Raw genomic sequence first — 20283 nt, forward strand, 5'->3', positions numbered from 1 at the left:
GACAGCTCAAAATAGTATGGACAAGAGCAACTATTTATATTTTGAAATATGCTTTAATAAAACCGCTTCCTATAGCAGCTGCTTTTTAGTGCCCAACAGTGCAAAGCTAAAATATCTGGAATACTAAAAATCCTGGTGATCTAAAATCTGTTCCAACCAATTCTGTGCAGAATGCTGGATTTGGAGTTGCCTTTAATGACTCTTTTTATCAGCTCTCTAATCAAGTCCCAGTGTCTCTAAACTCAGTGCTCCTTACAGGTCATAACAATATATGATCAGATGGTTGAATAGAAATATTAGTGGGCCCTTGTACTGAACTGCCTTTGCAATCATTTTTTTTGGTGTATATAACTCTGATTTTTGCCAATAGGTTCAAGAATAAAGAAAATAATATATCCTCTGGGATTTATGGGAATTGGTGCCTCTCTCTATTACCCCCAACAGGCAGCTACAATTGCAAAGGTATTACACCATAATTCAGAGTGTGTGTGTATATACAATATGTGTGTGTGTGTGTATATATATATATATATATATGTATATGTGTGTATATATTTTATATATTGGGCTAGTGTTGTTTTGTTTCATGATACTATTGCAATATGTTCCTTAACCACTAGAGGCAAAGATGTATGTCTCTTGTGACTTTCTGACCTTTTCTAAACCCATTTTGGCATTTTACCAGTAACACACTGATCTTGTCACAGCATCAGGAACTATGTATTTAGTATGGTATAAATTTCTAGGTACAGAATACGCCATGACATTCAGAACAATGTACTTATAAAGTGCATTGTGTGTAGAGCAATAAAGGAGCTTCAGAGAAAAGTACACATTATTGTGTTACCAGAATCAACTACATGGGTACACTTGTGATTTTCTGTTTACCTAGGTCAATGTCTGTTTATTATTTAATGGAAACTACTGTAATTGAATATTTCTTGTAACCTGAAATACATGCAGCAACAGTGGTTATTTTATATCCTAGTGTAATTTTGTAACCATTTGTCACTTTTCTTTCCATTGCTGTGTGCATGCAATTTACTTTAGGCTTCAATCACAGAGCTGCCATTTTTGTTTGTTTTTTAGCTCTTTTACAGTGTGGAACCTCTTTGTTAGGTGCAGATCATCACTTCCAGAGTCTTATATACCTAAACTACATCATACCATATTATTTTAGCCATCTTTAAAAACACAACGGCACAGAATGATGCAATGCATTGCGATGCCAATCATTTTGAATAGCATGCCAAGATAACTTGTCTACATGCACTGCAGCACATCACATTGCATGATGTATGCTGTACTCCATTAAGTTTAAAAATAAATGAGAGCGATTATATCTGTGTTGGGGGCCCTTTGAATATGAATAGGCTGCAGGAATGAAGCACGCTGCAGCACACAATTCATAGTGGTGCATGTGTTACCTCAATACATGATGCTGATGTGAACAAGCCCTAGAAGTTGTTATTCTTTTCGTTTTTTCTTGTCGATTGAGGGATGCAGAAATTCAGATATTTGAGTTTTCCTTCCGCTTACAGGAGGTTTTGTAAAACTAAAAAAACAGTGACCAGCTCACTATTTCCTCTCCTCCTCCCCTAATACCTTAATTTTTCATAGTGTCCTAGGAAGATGGACACTTTTTCTCTGCTCTGATACAAAAAGACTAGCCTTTTTGATAGCTATTTTTTTCTTAACAAAGCCTTAATCATCCCATTACTCTGCCAAACTTTAGCTAATTGGCTAAAGCCATCAGTAGAGATCTAACTGCTATATGCAAGCTGGCTATTTAAATTTTATATATTTTTTTAATTAAGGAGAATCAGAAGCTCATGCCTGCAACCTGAAACAACTGCATGGACAGTCTCTTAGAGGTCTTCCATCTTGTTTCCTGTATGAGCGTCCTGTCAGTGAACATGAGGAGAACTCTTTGGCTCAAGTGTTGGGCTTCAAAACCAGCATGCAAAAAAAACCTGTTCTGCGTGCCCTAAAAAAAAAAGCTCAGTCCAGGAAGGCTCATTCCCCCTCAGAGGACTCCCAGGCCTCAATCTCCACAGCCAAGCACAAGTCTGGCACCCAGTCTCCATGTAACCCATGGACATCCAAGTCCCTCAAGCCCCCTGATTAGTCTTATTTAGCATGAAGGAATACTCCCCATTTCCAAAATGGGTGAACGTTTGTTAGTCTTTGCAGACATTTGAGGGAGGTGGTTTCCAAGGAGCTACTACAGACTAGAATTTGCCCTCATCCCCCTCCTAGGTTCATGAATTTCACCTTGCCTCTATCACCACGCAGATTGTCAGATCACCATGCAGCCCTTGTGGATCTTCTGCAGCACAGAGTTATAGCTCCAGTCTTTTTGGCACAGGTCCAGGGGTTCTACTCCAACCTATTTTCAGTTTCCAAACCTAAAGTGGTCATCTGCCCCATCTTGGATTTCAGGACCCTAAATATTTTCATTCAGGCCTAGAAATTCCATATGGAATGATCCAGATCTATCGTAGCCTTTGTATCATGAAGTCTTTCTTGTCTCTGTGGACATCAAGGATGTTTTCTTTGCTATGGGTCCCCATTACTGCCAGTTTGTGATCCTGCTATTCAGCTTATGTTCTAAACCTTGAGTGTTCACCAAAGTTCTGGTCAATGTGCTCACCTTAATATGCTTTCAAGGTATCCTCATTATAGGATATCTGGACAATATAATGTTAAGGGGACAGTCGGCACAGGTTCTGGTTGATACAGTGGGGATCAAAAATTTGTATTAATGTGCATAACGAAGCCAAGGAAAGATAGAAAAATCTCAAAAAGGCATCAAATTACAGATTAGACATTCTTATAATATGTCAAAAAAAGTTAGATTTTATTTCCATCATTTACACTTTCAAAATTACAGAAAACACAAAAATGGCGTCTGCAAAAGTTTGGGCACCCTGCAGAGTAAATTTCTTGTACTGCCCCCTTTGGAAAGTATCACAGCTTGTAAACGCTTTTTGTAGCCAGCCAAGAGTCTTTCCATTCTTGTTTGAGGTATCTTTGCCCATCTTTGAGGTATCTTTGTATCTTACAAAAGTCTTCCAGTTCTTTGAGATCTCTGCGCTGTCTGTCATGCACTGCTCTTTTAAGGTCTATCCATAGATTTTCAATTATGTTGAGGTCAGGAGATTGTGAAGGCCATGGCAAAACTTTCAGTTTACGCCTCTTGATGTAATCCCCCATGGATTTTGAGGTGTGTTTAGGATCATTATCTATTTGTAGAAGCCATCATCTCTTTAACTTCAGCTTTTTCACAGATGGCATCAAGTTACCATCCAAAATTTGCTGAAATTTTATTGAATCCATTTTTCCTTCTACTCGTAAAATGTTCCCTGTGCCACTGGCTGCCATACAACCCCAAAGCATGATTGATCCACCCCCATGCTTAACAGTTGGACAGAGGTTCTTTTCTTTAAATGATGTGCCCTTTCTTCTCAAACGTACCTTTGCTCATTCCGGCCAAAAAGTTATATTTTAACCTCCTCGGTCCACAGAACTTGTTTCCAAAATGCATCAGGCTTGTCTATATGTTCATTTGCAAAGTTCAAACGCTGATTTTTGTGGTGAGGACGTAGAAGAGGTTTTCTTCTGATGACTCTTCCATGAAGACCATTTTTGTACAAGTATCTCTTTATAGTGGAATAGTGTACCACAACTCCAGTGTCTGCCAGATCTTTCTGGAGGGATCATGCAGTCAAACGTGGGTTTTGAATTGCTTTTCTCACAATCCTGCAAGCTGTTCTGTCTGATATTTTTCTTGGTCTTCCAGATCTTGCTTTAACTTCCACTGTTCCTGATGACTGCCATTTCTTAATTACATTCCGAACAGAGGATATTGACATCTGAAAACGCTTTGCTATCTTCTTATAGCCTTCTCCAGCTTTGTGAGCGTCAACTATTTTCAGTTTCAGTTTTCTAGACAACTGCTTAGAAGAACCCATGGTGCTGATTGTTGGGGCAAGGTCAGATGAGTCTGGGCATTTAAACCTTTGAGATTGACATCACCTGGTCTTCCCAGACGATGATTGAGAACAATCCATGACACTGGCAGGTCTCAGCTTTGCAAAGTGGGAAGTGCATGCTATAAATTCTGCAGGGTGCCCAAACTTTTGCAGACGCCATTTTTTTGTTTTCTGTCATTTTGAAAGTGTAAATGATGAAAATAAAATCTAACTTTTTTTGACATATAAGAATTTCTAATCTGTAATTTGATGCCTTTTGGAGATTTTTCCATCTTTCCTTGGCCCTCGTTATGCACATTAATACAAATTTTTACCTGGGGTGCCCCCACTGTAATGTGCCATGAATAGTGTAGACTGGGGGGTCAGCAACCCTTAGATTGCAGCCAGGTGACTGGTTGATTGTGGTCTGGGTTTGCTGACCTGCGATTCCAGAGCATCAAACTTGTATAATTGGAGCTGTTGTGGGGAGCAAGAGCCACATACGCCATTGCCTCCCCTGTAGTGCTGGCTACTCTCCCATTTTTTAAATACTCACCTTGGAACAAAGCCCTCCAGTGCTGTATTGTCACTGCTGAGAGGGCTGGCATCTTCCCCCGGTCTTTCTTCCAGGTTTGCACGTTCTGGCTATGTAATTGGCCGGAGCTGCAATGACGTCACTCCTGTGCATGCACGCGGGTGCCCTCGGTTCCGGAACGAAGCTCTGAAGTTCCCTCAATGTATGCCGAACCTTCAGAGCATATGCACCGGTGATGTAACTGGCTGCATCCAGGGTGAATATTTCCTAAACGGCGTACATTTAGGAGATATTCGTTTTACCTACAGGTAAGCCTTATTATAGCGGGGTTTACACTTTAAGGGACACAGGTCCCGATCCTCTGTGGTACGCTGGAAGTAGGAGTGTTATACCGGGTTTTTTGTTTGCCAGTGTGCAAATGCTCCTGTAGGAGGCAGTATAACCGAACAGTCTCTTAATTATTGTGTCCCAAAAATCACTTTTATGGTAAGTAAAACTCCCCATTTTTTTTACAAATGTTAATTTAATACATGATAAAGGCATCCTAGAGCATTATGGGCTAACTAAAGAGATAGCATAGCAGATGCCTTCTGTTTCAGTGCTCCATTCATATTTTTGTTGTGTTTTTTTTTTTTTTTTTAGTCCTGACCCTTACAGTGCATGTAAACACTTTCTAAATTATGTTTAGTTTGATAAAGCACTGTACATTAATTGTTATTTATTTTTTTGTAAAAATTTAACTTAAGCACTATTTTCACATTTTTCATCCTTTGTTGCATCTCTGTGCTACATAGATACATAGTTTGGTTTAAAATAGACACAAGTCTATCCAGTACAAACCAGTTCAACTGTCCTGTTGTTCTCCTCCAGCCGCTTCCCGTCTACATGCATTCACTCTAGCAACTGCTACAGGTCATCCTTTTTTTCAGGTTTTCTCTGAAAACAGTAGATTAGAACTTGCTTGTGCAATAAGCATTGTCATGGCTACTCAAATTCTCTCCTGAATGAGCTTGTGACAGGGTAACAACACAAGACAACAATTGGAAGACACGGAAAGAGCATGGTCCCCCTATAACAGGAAGTTGCTGTACAAGGACCTTCATGGCAGGTTCACTATGTATTATATTAAAGAGGAGTTCCGTCAGAAAAAAAAAAAATTAAAAGTCAGCAGCTACAAATACTGCTGCTGATTTTTTAAATAAGGACACTTACTTGTCCAGGGCACCCGCAATGTCCTCACCCAAAACCGACCTGTCCCTTGGCTCCCGGGTGCAGACGCCGGCATCTTCACCAAGGGAATCTGGAAGTGAAGCCTTACAGCTTCACAGCCTGGTTCCCTACTGCACATGCGCATTCTGAGTGGTCCCTGCTGTCTTCTGGGACATGTGTTTCTCCCAAAAGACAGCGGGGGGGGGGGGCGCGGACATGGCGTATATCGCCGCAGGTACTGCAATGATCTTTCGCCGAAGGTGGGAGCAAATACCTGTATTAGACAGGTATCTGCTTCCCCCCGAAAGGTGCCAAATGTTACACCAGAGGGGGGAGGAATCCGGACAGTGGAAGTTCCGTTTTTTGGTGGAACTCCTCTTTAATAAAAGTTAGTTTAAAATCATCTTTATATTTACATTAATATGATAAAGCTTATATGAGATTACAGGGGCTGAGTTTATATATTTGAATTTGATTTGATATGGGATTTGTACTGCGCCGAATGCGCTCCCTTTTGAGCGCGTCTAGGTGCACAGAGAACTTAAAACTTATGTGCTTTAAAATGTTAGTTCACCTTTTACAGGAAAAAATGTTTACAGGAAAAACTACGCCTCCGCCCTCCCCCCTTAATCCCAGTCCCCGCTGTACTTACCTTCAGTGTTTCTGAGCTGTCAGTGCCTCCCCTGTTCTCTGTGCAGTGTATTTGGGATGGACCAGAGCGGTTCACGGTTGCGATGCTGACCAGTCACAATTGTTCTGGTCCATCCCAGAAGTGATGATTTTAAATTCCCTGGATTGATGAAGTGGCTGCAGGGACCCTGACAGCTCAGCATTGCCAAGGGTAAGTACAGCCAGGGCCGGCAGCGTGGGTGAGGAGGGTGTACAGTGTTAGCTCACCTTTTACATTTTTTCCTGTAAAGGTGAACTAACGCTTTATTGTATCAATTATTATAAACTATTATGTGTAAAAAAAAAAAACACTATCCAATACCTATAATGTACTCCCCTAATGTAATTAAGCAGTATTAATCCTCTATGTCAGTGGTCATCAACCCTGTCCTCACGGCCCACTAACAGGCCAGGTTTTATGTATTACCTTGGGGAGATGCAGACTAGAATACTGCAATCACTGAGCAGCAAATTATATCACCTGTAATGTATTTCAGTTATCTTGCAAACCTGGCCTGTTAGTGGGCCCTGAGGACAGGGTTGATGACCACTGCCTGTTTCTTGTCTGATAATAAGCCTTGGCTTATGACATCACGGACACCGGTGGGGCTTGACGTCACGGACACCGGTGGGGCTTGACGTCACGGACACCGGTGGGGCTTGACGTCACGGACACCGGTGGGGCTTGACGTCACGGACACCGGTGGGGCTTGACGTCACGGACACCGGTGGGGCTTGACGTCACGGACACCGGTGGGGCTTGACGTCACGGACACCGGTGGGGCTTGACGTGTCCATCTGAAGGGCTCCTTTGCTGTGCCTTCATATCTGCATGCCGGCGGGACCTTACTATCTGCCACATGCAAGGGCTGTTATACTTCCCTCTCACTTCCCTCTATCAACCTGGGATTCTATAGCCATCCACTGGGAGTTGTGATAGTTCCCTTCCCGGGACATCTACATGCCGACGGACTGATGTTAACCCCTCCTCATCTGGATTCAGCAGTGGTATTGTACACATTTTTATACAAGTATCATACTTGGCTACATGTTTTTATGACTGCTTTTGCTACCTTTTGATATTACTCACACTATTTTTACAGTTTATATAGCTACATCGATTTTATCTCCAGTGCATTATTTATTTTGTTACCTACTTAAAGACTAAAAAGTTGTAATGCTATTCCCATCGAGCGCTGCTTTTGTGTGTTTTTTGTATCCTGCTATCCATTTTTCCAGTGGTTGGTAGCTGCACTGGGAATCAGCCTGCAAGAAGATCCGCTAAAAGTAGTTGGATCTGTATGTGCGTTTAATTGAATCGAAATTAGTTGATTAATCTAATAAAAAAAAATTGAATAATCGAACACAAAATTTTTAATCGGTAACAGCCCTATTAAAAATATACTGATTTTGTTTTTGGTGCTGGGGGACAATGCAGGTTGTGGAGAAGTGATACACGTGTAAGCCCCTCTCTTTAGATTAGTGATGCATCAGTGATGACTCTGGGACAGATCTGAAATTGTTCTGTCACTCCTAGTTATTCCTTGAGGTCAGTAAGTGGATTTATTTTATTCCTCCAGTTTTTGTGCAGTTATAGCAAAAATAAGCTACAGTACTGACCATTGCTATTTAATGCTACGTGCAGGTGCTGGTGTTATAAATAATATATTATGGAGTGATAATGAGTCATCCCATATGATTTTGTAAATGTAGATGTGGCATGATCAAGTCTTCCTTATTGCCAGCTCTATGTGGATTATATCTGATTTTATAATGAAGAGCTCTCTATATCCAATATCTGTTCACAGACAAAATACTAATTGTCTCATCCGCTGGAACACTGTGCTATTTGTTCAGTGCCTTTTTGACCATTCTAAGCTCAATAGACCGTCGGTTTAGTATTGCTGTGTTAGTGCCAGAATTTGAGTGTTGTTTGAAAGTAATTGCTTTGCTTTCTATAGCTAGAATTTGGTTTAGATCTAAATATTCATTCTGGCTAAAGCTGGCCAAAATTCCAACAGTGGGTGTCCATGCCGGCTCAACAAAAATCAATTACTGTATGTATTCCTTCAAAAGTCATTAAATGATTTTGCTGTTTAACTAGTTTTATTCCATGACATTTCTGTACAGTAAGGGGTTGCACAGTAGCTCAAAGTTAAATGTTTCTAAAGCCTTAAAGGAACACTAAAGGCAGATTTTTTTTGAAAATAACAAACATGTTATACTTACCTCCACTGTGCAGCTCGTTTTGCACAGAGTGGCCCCAAATCCTGTCTTCTGGGGTCCCTCGGCGGCTGTCTCGGCTCCTCCTCGCAAAAGCTTTCCACGTTCATGCGAGCTCCCTCGCATGGTGGAAAGCTTTTGCGAGCGCGCTCCCGTGATACAGTGGCGTCCATAGCCGCCGACTGTATCACTCAGCCCCGCCCCCCGCGCCATCCGCTGTGATTGACAGCAGCGCCAGCCAATTGCTGCGCTGCTATCAATCCGCCCAGCCTAGCCAATCAACGGCCAGGCTGGGAACCGAACAAGATGACAAGCACGCGCCCGGGACTTTCGAACCGGCTGCAGCTGCCCCTTTCTCCTGCCTGTTAATGCATAGGATGCATTAAGGTAAAAAAACGTTTACCTTTACAACCCCTTTAAAGTGGAAGTTTAGGCAAAAGCTAAAAAACTAACTCTAATCCTACTCTATGCCACTTTGAAAGACAAATCTATCTAGCTCTGTAAAGCAAAAATTGCTGTAGTTACCTGTTCTGCAGCCGCTCCGGTACAGTCCCACAGAAGCCCCATAGTAACATACAACGGCTGGCAGGCATTTCCCAGCCATTGTCGGTTCTCTCCTGCACACAGCATCCGTCGCTGGAGACCGGATCGGCTGCTGAACAGGTAAGTATAGCGATTTTTGCTTTACAAGGCTAGATAGATTAGTCTTATATCTCGCTACCCCTGCCACTGGTAAATTTGGTCATCTCCCATCCTATACAGCCAGGCACACAAATTTTCCATTCACTTCAAAGACAGTAAGCAGTTCTTGCAGCTTTGTTTTTTATTTAGCACCCTGTAGTTTAGGCAGGGAGCTCCTCACAAATTTACTTGCGAGGAGTAGTTATCCTGGTTGATTGATAGAGATATATTGATTTCTCCCTAAGTTTGGTCTTGTCGCACTTTTCTCTTCAGCCACTAGGTGGCTGGGTACTTGGTGGTATTGGATATGTGGGGTATCTCAGCCAATGGGCAGGGGTTTTCTTGAATCCCATGCCCTTCTGGGAGAACCTATATATTCGAGTGGAGTGATTGAGATTCTGTGCCACCTAGATGGCTGACTAGGTGGATGTGTGTTGTATTGCCCGGGCTGCTAAGCTGGAGATGGGGCCTATCCCAGGCACATCTGGCTGAGGGCCTATCCAGAAGCAAGAGAGCAGCACAGGGTTGGGATTGCAGCTTGCAGTAGAACCAAGAGTGACGGTTCTGCCGGCAGGAGAAGAGGGGAAGCTGTCACCAGAAAGAGACTATCTGCCTTATTACCAGGGACCACAGTGAGTAACTTAAGCAAGTACTGGAGCAGCATTCTCACTAGATGGGAACAGTGAAGAATCAGGAAACTTCAGTGGGAATCAGGCCAGGGACCCAGCCAGCGGAGGTGATGCTTGCAGAGCAGCCTTGTGTGTCAAGCTAGGGGCCGAGCGGGCCAGCATGGGTGAAGAGAGGTATCTAGAGTGCCAAGCTAGGGACCCAGCAGAGAAGCAGGAGTGATCTTGAGGAAGAGATCACCATGAAGATTGGTGGAGCTCAAGGTATTCAGTGGCAGTGAATCAGAGTGTCTATTGAAAGACTGGGAGCTCAGTGTATGGAAGAGCTACAAGGAGCAGTTTTAGTGAAGCTAAAAAAACTGTTAAAGACTGTTGCCATAGGAGACAGCATTCCGGCACGTGCAGATGTGGCTTCTTGCTGGAGGCCTTTCCCTGCAAGGCTGTCCTCCTATTGAAGTCTCTGAGTCTGCTAATTGAGTTTGCAAATATCTAATGGTGTCCTGGCCCTTACCCTCTCTCCCCCCCAAAAATACAAAAAGGACTGTTAAGAGAAATAAAACCTCTTTTATATCCAAGAAGTTTTGTCTGTCGCCCAATGACTTTCACCATCTTTGCACCCACATGCCTCATAACCCACTGCATACAGAAGGATGTTGGCTATCCCTGTCCCTCGAGGTTTTCATCATTGGGGGAATTGAACTTGGATAGGGAAGGGTAGATATGGGATGCCCACTCAGTAGAAATCTTTAAGGACTTGAACTATATACACCTAGTGTATACACACTTTCCTCTTCTATCTCCATCACAGACTTGCTTGCAGAACAACTCCTCCCAGGACCAGCTAGCACAGTTTCTTTATCGTTACATCACGGGACACAGAGCGGCATTCATTACTATATGGGTTATATGGAGTACCTTCAGGTGATGGACACTGGCAATCTCAAACAGGAAATGCCCCTCCCTATATAACCCCCTCCCATAGGAGGAGTACCTCAGTTTTTTACGCCAGTGTCTTAGGTGTTGGTCATGGTTTAGCTTGCCTCCGCATCCTTGGGATTAGGTGAGCTAACCGGTTCTGTCCAAAGGCCTCAGCGCTAAAGTGGTCAGTAACCGGACCCCAAACCCTTGGGGTATAGCCCATAATGCTTTTCTTTTTAGAGAGCTGGACCCTGGGCCCAGAACTTAGAAACCTTTGGGTGCCTAATGTTTCTGTTGCCAGAGTGCTATATGGGCCCAGGACAGTGGATCCTTCATAGGAACCCAGGGCCTGAAGGTCTAGACATCCCCACGGAGATGGGGGAAGATTGGGCCTCTTGCTTGGCAAAGTCCTGTGGCATGGAGCAGGTAAGTGAGGGGAAAACTTGCGGAACTTGGTTCTTGGCAGGTTTTTTCTGGGGGGTCACAGGGGACATGCCTAAAAGTTATGCGCTGCATCTGGCAAACTAGTCACATATCTTAATGATAGGATGGCTCTATGTGTATTTTTTCCCCATAAGAAGTGACCTCCCTTGTAGTGTTGGAAAAGCATTTGAGTAGGGCCTGTGTAATATAAAGTGTATGTGTGTGTCAGAGAGCTATGCTTACCTGCAAGCCTCCAGGCGATGCTCCATCAGTCTTCCTCCTCAGAGCCTGCAAAGCAGGCAAAACGCTGACCTCCTCGTGGTTCCAGCTGGAGCAGAGAGGCTCCCTTCCCCCCAACCCCCCCCCCCCTATCGGCGGGCGCGCGCGCGTTCACGTGTTATAGGCGCAATTCGCGCCGTTTAGCTGAGGGGGGAAGGGCGGGTCAGTGGTTTAAGGAAGGGGCGGCCCTTCCTTTTCGTTCCAAACAGCATTCGATACATTGGAACTGGGGAGGAAAGACCAGAGCGGCAGCACGGGGCGCCGAGGACACACAGTGGCCAAAAAGAATATTGCAGTCTTCAGAAGACTGTTTTCAAGCCTAGAAATAGGCTGTTTCTTTCCATCTCATAGTTTTTCTTGCAATACTACTCAGGGGGACAGAATGATTTTTCTTTCCTGGATTTGAAACAAGAAACAAACAAAAAAAAAAAAAAAAAAAAAGATTGAAAAAAATAAATAAAAAAAAGTCATCTAGGGGAGAGGAAGCATTTTTTATCCCCCAAACAGGTGTTTGGGCAATTAACTTTTATAGTTCCAAGTACCAATAGGTAGCAGGTGTACCTCGGTATTGTACCATGGCATCCGGGTCAGAGGGTACAAGAGGTGGGGATTCCCCCAGAGAGTCTGAGGTCTCGGACAAAGCTATGCCGCTGCTTTCCCCACAGGGAGCCTTGGGGCCATCGGGATCTGGGGCTGGAGCTGGCGCGGGTCAGTCCAACCCTAAGATGGTCACGGACGAGGTATTACTCACCTCTTTAAGAGAGATGGAGAAAAGAATGGGAAAAATGATAGCCACAGCTATGCAGGGCAGTAAACGGATTAGATCTCCGTCGCCCGAGCGTGGACCCTCAGAAGAGGAGGTCCTTTCCTCAGGGGAATTGGATGATCTCTTGGACAAGGACCAAGTAGGTTCAGGGATCGAAGATCCGGATACAGAGGAGTCTGGAGCAGTCTCCCAAGGGGAGCTGGTCCATAATGCATTCAACTTGCCAGTACCAGATCTCCAGGTATCGACGGTTTCAGCTTTGGGCTCACTGAGGGCGCCTCAAAGCAATGCAGTGTTTCCGATCCACCCTCTATTAGAGGGAGTTTTGTTCCAAGATTGGAACAAGCCAGATAAAATCTTCTTACCACCTAAAAGATTCTCTGCCCTATATCCTATGGAAGATAAATTTTCCAAGAAATGGGCTACTCCTGCAGTGGACGCAGCCATCTCATGTGTTAACAAGTCGTTAACATGCCCTGTAGAAAACATACAGGTATTCAAGGATCCAGTTGATAAACGCTTGGAAGCACTACTTAAGAACTCCTTCACTACGGCAGGGGCAGTAGTACAGCCAGCTGTGGCTGCGATTGGAGTTGCTCAAGCATTATCGGATCAAATTAAGCAGATGCTTAAACTTATTCCTGCCCAGCAGGCAGAAGAATTTTCGGATGTCCCTAGGGCCATATGTTTTACAGTAGACGCAATTAAGGATTCTATCCAGCAAGCGTCACGTTTATCGTTATCCCTTATCCATATGAGAAGACTCTTATGGTTAAAGAGCTGGGAGGCCGAGCCCCCATGCAAGAAGCTCCTGGTAGGGTTTCCCTTCTATGGAGGACGACTCTTCGGAGAAGACCTAGATAAATACATTCAGACCATTTCAAACGGCAAAAGTACTCTCTTGCCAACTAAGAAGAAGTTTCAGGGGCCTGCGTTTAAACGACAGTACTCCCCTGGGCAGGGGCCCTCTAATGCCAAACAGTATCGACGGCCTCCTGCGAAAGCAAACTTCGGCTTCAACAGCAAGTCTCAAGGACAGGCTGCTAGAGGCAGAAAGCAGTGGTTTCGCAAACCAGCAAAACCAGCCCCCAAGCCCTTATGAAGGGGCGCCCCCACCCACGAAGGTGGGGGGAAGGCTGCGACTCTTTTCAGAGGTTTGGGAAGCCAGCATTCCCGACGAGTGGGTACGGTCTTCCGTGGCCACGGGCTACAAATTAGATTTCCTAAAGTTTCCTCCTCCTCATTTCCAGGAGTCGAGGATTCCAAACGATCCGGAGAAAGGAGCCGCATTAATGTCGGCATTAAATCATCTACTTTCCCAGGAAGTAATAGTAGAGGTACCAGTCCTGGAACAGGGGCTAGGTTTCTACTCCAACCTATTCATCATCCCGAAATCCAATGGAGATGTCAGGCCAATTTTGGACCTAAAGATGGTAAATGCATACCTAAAGATCCGCTCATTTCGGATGGAATCCGTGCGGTCAGCAGCTGCCACACTCCAAAAGGACGACTTCATGGCGTCCATAGACATAAAGGATGCCTACCTTCATGTTCCAATTTATCAGCCACGTCAAAAATATCTACGCTTCATGGTGGCTTCGCATCACTTCCAATTCGTGGCGCTTCCCTTCGGGTTGGCTACGGCCCCCCGGGTGTTCACGAAGGTCCTAGCTCCAATCCTAGCCAAACTAAGGATCCAAGGGGTCACGATCCTAGCATACCTGGACGACCTCCTAGTCATAGATCACTCGTCTCCCGGCTTGGAGCGAGCAGTGGCCCTCACGGTCCAATACCTCGAGAAGTTCGGCTGGGTCCTAAATCGAGAAAAGTCAGCTTTCCTGCCCACAAGGCAGTTGGAATATCTCGGCATGAGATTAGACACAAAACAACAAAGAGTGTTTCTACCTCTGAGGAAGGTCAAAGCCATCAAGGAATTAATCCTACTGGTTCTAAGCAAAAAGGAACCGACTATTCGCCTATGTATGAGGTTACTAGGCAAGATGGTGGCCACATTCGAGGCGGTACCATACGCCCAGAGTCACACTCGCATCCTGCAGGCAGCCATCCTGTCAGCATGAAGCAGAAGGCCACAGGCCTTGGATATCCCGTTGCCGCTCTCATCAAGAGTCCGACAAAGTCTGTGTTGGTGGTTAGACCCTCAGAACCTACTGAAGGGGAGATCTTTCAGCCCAGTGGCTTGGAAGATAGTGACCACAGACGCCAGCCTGACAGGCTGGGGAGCAATTTTGGATGGTTGCACTCGCCAAGGTACTTGGGCAAAGCTAGAGGAGCAGTTGCCCATCAACATCTTGGAGCTCAGAGCTGCTCGACTAGCCCTCAGGGCTTGGACGTCAAAATTGCAGGGGTTCCCGGTGAGAATTCAATCAGACAATGCCACGGCCGTGGCATACATAAATCACCAAGGGGGAACCAGGAGTCAAGCCGCTCAGAGAGAGGTGAGCTTGATTCTCCTATGGGCAGAGGCTCATGTGCCCTGCATATCGGCAATATTCATTCCCGGAGTGGACAACTTTCAGGCGGACTTCTTAAGCCGCCAGACTCTATGGCCGGGGGAATGGTCTCTGCATCCACAAATCTTTCAAGCACTCTGCCAAAAATGGGGAGTGCCGGACGTGGATGTCATGGCATCGAGACTCAACAAGAAGCTAGACAGGTTCATGTCCCGCTCAAGGGATCCGATGGCCTGCGGAACCGATGCACTGGTTTGCCCTTGGCATCAGTTCAAACTTCTTTATGCGTTTCCCCCGCTTCAGTTACTACCCCGCCTGCTGCGCAGGATCAGGGTGGAGCACATACCAGTCATCCTGGTAGCTCCAGCATGGCCCAGAAGGGCATGGTACTCACTAATCCTAAAGATGGTAGTGGGAGACCCTTGGACTCTTCCTCTACGGCCAGACCTGCTATCGCAAGGTCCGATCCTCCACCCTGCCTTACGGCATCTAAATTTGACGGCCTGGAAGCTGAATCCCTGATTCTCAGGGGTAGAGGTCTGTCTCAGAAAGTAATCTCTACCCTAATCAGAGCCAGGAAACCGGTCTCTAGGGTGATTTATCACAGGGTCTGGAAGGCCTATGTAGGCTGGTGTGAGTCCAAGCTATGGCTTCCTCGCAAATTCACCATTGATAGAGTTTTAAGTTTTCTCCAGCTAGGAGTGGATAAAGGATTGGCATTAAGCACAATCAAAGGACAGATTTCTGCTCTGTCAGTGTGGTTTCAGCGGCCGCTGGCCACCCACTCGCTGGTTAAGACCTTCCTTCAAGGGGTCTTACGTATTAAACCTCCAGTTAAATCCCCGCTTTGCCCGTGGGATTTAAACCTTGTTCTGTCAAGTTTACAGAAACAACCGTTTGAGCCGTTGGCTGAAATTCCTTTGGTTTTACTGACAAGGAAGTTAGTATTTTTGGTCGCCATAGTTTGCGCAAGAAGAGTATCGGAACTGGCGGCCTTATCCTGTAAGGAACCATATCTTATTTTTCATAAGGACAGGGTCGTTCTCCGCCCTCATCCTTCCTTCCTACCGAAGGTTATATCCAGTTTTCATTTGAACCAGGATTTGGTATTACCATCCTTCTTCCCTAAACCTACTTCCAGAAAGGAAGGGTTGCTGCATACCTTGGATATCGTCAGGGCCATGAAGGCCTATCTTAAAGCTACAAAGAAGATCCGGAAAACAGATGTGCTGTTCATATTACCAGATGGGCCCAAGAAGGGGCAGGCAGCTCCAAATTCCACCATTTCTAGGTGGATTAAGCAATTAATCACTCAGGCCTACGGCTTGAAAGGGTTGCCTCCTCCAGTATCATTAAAGGCTCATTCTACTAGGGCCATGGGCGCCTCCTGGGCAGCACACCACCAGATCTCTATGGCTCAAGTTTGCAAGGCGGCAACCTGGTCTTCTGTCCACACGTTTACAAAATTCTACCAGTTGGACGTAAGAAGGAATTCTGATACAGCCTTTGGGCAGGCAGTGCTGCAGGCTGCAGTTTGAGACCCTCGGATTCCGGGGGCTCCTCTTTTTGAGTTAAATTTAAAATTTAAGATTATTTTTCTCAACTAAGTTGGATTTATTATGATTTGAGTATTTCTCTAAATTAAATCCTTTTGTCTTGGAGATGTTCTCCCTCCCCTCATTGTAAGCATTGCTTTGGGACATCCCATATAGTAATGAATGCCGCTCTGTGTCCCGTGATGTAACGATAAAGAAAAAGAGATTTTTAATACAGCTTACCTGTAAAATCTTTTTCTTGGAGTACATCACGGGACACAGAGCTCCCACCCCTCTTTTGAGGACCATTTTGGGAGGCATACTGCTTGCTACAAAACTGAGGTACTCCTCCTATGGGAGGGGGTTATATAGGGAGGGGCATTTCCTGTTTGAGATTGCCAGTGTCCATCACCTGAAGGTACTCCATATAACCCATATAGTAATGAATGCCGCTCTGTGTCCCGTGATGTACTCCAAGAAAAAGATTTTACAGGTAAGCTGTATTAAAAATCTCTTTTTCCGATTCAGCACTGTCTCAGCTGAATCTGGATGAATGCCATTTGTAGGCAGGGACCGTGGGCCTCTATGATGTACCACCAGTTCAGGCACTGCCAGCCCTACCGGCTGCAGCTGCCCCTTTCTCCTGCCTGTGCCACCACAGTCCTTCTGACTGGCTCTTCATCCCTGACTGCTTCATCCCAGTCCTCTCAGGCGTGCCTTCCAGTCCTCTTGACTGTGTGTCACTCACAAGCCCTCTTGGCAGTTTCTTCTCCTCCTGGAGACTTTCCTGGCAGTGTTCTCCCACTGTCCTCTCCTTGCTTCCGTGCATGCTGGCCAGGACACCTCTTTGTGTCTTCAAGAGGGTCCTGTAGGTCACCCCCCTTTCCCAGACTGGGAACTCCCTCAAAGGCCACGACAGTCTAACACTCCATCTCCAGCTTCCACCCGAACGCCACACTGCCCCTGCTGGGCTGACTCTTAGTATTTACCAGCCCTTCTGCACGCCGGGGACCTGATGCGCGTGGCCAGCGGGCATGATTGCCGCCAGCCGCGCTCGATTGCGTGCACGAGCGCCAGCATGGGGATTTGTGTGTGTAAACACACAAATCTCTGTGCTGTCAGGGAAGAGGAGCCATAGCGTTTGTTCCTACTAAGTAGTAAAAACTATATGTCTCTTCTCCTACTCATTCCTTTCCCCCCACAGTTAGAACACACTGAGGGAACACACAATTAACCCCTTGGTCGCCCCCTAGTGTTAACCCATTACCTAACAGTGACATTTACACAGTAATCAGTGCATTTTTATAGCACTGATCGCTGTATAAATGCCAATGGTTCCAAAAAAGTGTCAAAAGTCTTTGATCTGTTTGTCGCAATGTCGCAGTAGACATTAATGGCTGTGTGTTGAGTTATTATAAGGTTACAGCACATTTACACTGTTATACAAGCTGTATGCGCACTACTTTACATTGTAGCAAAGTGTAATTTTTTTCAGTGTTGTCACATGAAAAGATAGAATAAAATATTTACAAAAATGTGAGGGGTGTACTCACTTTTGTGAGATACTGTATATGTTGCATACATCCAAGGGCATTAGAATGATGCAGCATTGAACACTCTTCTCCTGATTTCTGAATCCCCCTTTGTGTCTAATCAGTGAACCTGTGCAAATTCACCTTTTCACAGCAGATATCTAACAATATTATGTTTTGGAATGCCATCTTGAATTTTTCCAGTACTACTTTGTAATTATTATAACAAACTAAAATTTCTGTTAGTTTGTGCTTCTTAGATAACTTGGTATTCTGTAAGCCATCGCCGTAGAGTGTCAACATATGGGCTATACTGAACTACTATTAAGGAGAATATGTTTTCACACACTGAACCTTACCTGCGTTTTCCTTTCCCAAATATAATTGCATTGTCACAGAGTCAGCCTTCCCACATGATTCTGTAAAAGTACACTTGAAATGATTTCATCTTCCTTTTTAGCAGCATCAAATAGATTTTATCTGAGTATGAAGAACTCTCTGTATCTATATCTGCTCACAGACAACATACTAATTGTATTTTGACCATGCTCCTCTTCATAGAAAGTCAGTTTACTATTGCTAGTTTGTACTAGAATTAAAGAGTGCTCAGACTTTTTTTAAAGGGGATGTCTCGAGCTAGAAGTTTATTTAGATGATCCAAAAATTAATTCTGGCTAAAACTGGCCATACATGGTGTGAGTCCTGCCGGCTCAACAAAAGCCAAGTAATGCCCCGTACACACGATTGGAATTTCCGATGGAAAAAGTCAGACGGACATTTTCCATCGGAAATTCCGACTGTGTATATGCCCCATCGGAAATTCAGAGGAATTCCATCAGAGTTTAGATGGAGAACATGTTCTCTTTTACTCCGATGGAATTCAGTCGGAATTCCGATGTGATTTTGGTCAGACAAAGGTCCGATCGTGTGTACGGGACTTTATTGCAGGAGCCAGTCTAAAAATAGTTGGGAAAACCATGCTATGTACAAATATATGTATCTCGTTCTCCTTTCTAGATTCCATTTACTTATTATTGAGTCTATTTAATAGTTGAATCTGTTTTATTAATTGCTGTATAAGTATCTCCCCTCTGTGGCAACCCCTGCCTGCATGATTAAGCCCTACAAAGGTAAAACATGTTAGAGGGGAGTGGCCATGGGCTGGGACCTTCAGCAAACCAGTTTTTGGAATACACTTTCATGAAGTGACATTATCCGTGTGTGGCCTCTTCTTGGACTCCTGAGCGGGGACGCTCTCTGAGGCTTTGCACCTAATTTACCTGTGAACTGGGGAGGCAAGCGGTAGATTTGAGCGGCAAGGGGATTTCTAACTGCAAATAAAAGATGTGTTAAATTTTGCTCCTTAAATTATTTAGTCTGTAAGCCATCATCATAGAGTGTCCATCTATGGGACATGCTATTCATCAGAGGGCCTCTGCTACTATTATGCCGCGTACACACTCTCGGAATTTCCGACAACAAATGTTTGATGGGAGCTTGTTGTTGGAAATTCCGACGGTGTGTAGGCTCCATCGGACATTTGCTGTTGGAATTTCCGACAACAAAAATTTGAGATTTGAAATGTAGCCTCCTGAAGGTAAAAAATACATGACCACTTTAATAAATCGTACCATCATCCATTTGATTTTGAACATCGAAAAATTGGATCAAAGGTCCCCAAACCAAGGAACCAAAAGGGGGGGGGGGGGGTTGGGCCATAGTTGGACTATCACGGTACTGGTAAAATTATTATAAACTGTACAATAACAAATATAAAGAAACATTTTTATTAAATACATCAGCAATAAGACACAACAAGGGGGACAGAATTAAAATAATAACGACCATTCACAACACCAATATAGTAATCCCCAAAGGGGGAGAAGGACAGTGGGTTGAGGGTCACGACAATCATCTTGACTAGTTTCGTGGCTATAAGCCGCTTCATCAGAAGCATGTCTAAAATTAAGGTAACAAACAGTCAATGATAAAACATTTAAAAACTACAATAAGTAAATTGGGGAACAAGGGCTCAGCCGCTTACCTAAAAACCCTGCAAGCAAGGGAGGCAGGCGCCACCAGACAAGGTCCTGTGCGGCAAGCAGGGGGTACACATGTGTATGGGTGGACCTACTTACCGGGTATATAAAGTAGAAATAATAATAAATTAATATATAGAACAAAAATTTGAGAGCTAGTTCTCAAATTTTCCGACAACAAAACTTGTCGGAAATTCCGACCGTGCGTACACAATTCCGACGCACAATATTCCACGCATGCTCGGAATCAAGCAGAAGAGCCGCACTGGCTATTGAACTTAATTTTTCTCGGCTTGTCGTACGTTTATACATCACCGTTTTTTTCCTTTACGTTCGCAATTGCCGACAACATTTGTGTGGTCGTGTGTATGCAAGACAAGTTTGAGCCAACATCCGACGGAAA

At 44.6% G+C, this 20283-nt stretch overlaps 1 protein-coding gene across 2 annotated transcripts in view; it reads left to right on the forward strand.

Annotated features, from left to right (window-relative positions):
- The window catches only part of APOO (apolipoprotein O), a 114961-nt gene that overhangs the window by 63838 nt on the left and 30840 nt on the right, over positions 1-20283 (forward strand). For both annotated transcript variants that reach the window (XM_040338263.1, XM_040338264.1), the window contains exon 6: positions 371-462. In XM_040338263.1, the coding sequence (XP_040194197.1) occupies positions 371-462 (92 nt within the window). The remainder of the gene's footprint in view (positions 1-370; positions 463-20283) is intronic.

The sequence above is a fragment of the Rana temporaria genome, chromosome 2, assembly GCF_905171775.1.
Source record: "Rana temporaria chromosome 2, aRanTem1.1, whole genome shotgun sequence".
In the NCBI taxonomy this organism is placed as follows: domain Eukaryota; kingdom Metazoa; phylum Chordata; class Amphibia; order Anura; family Ranidae; genus Rana; species Rana temporaria.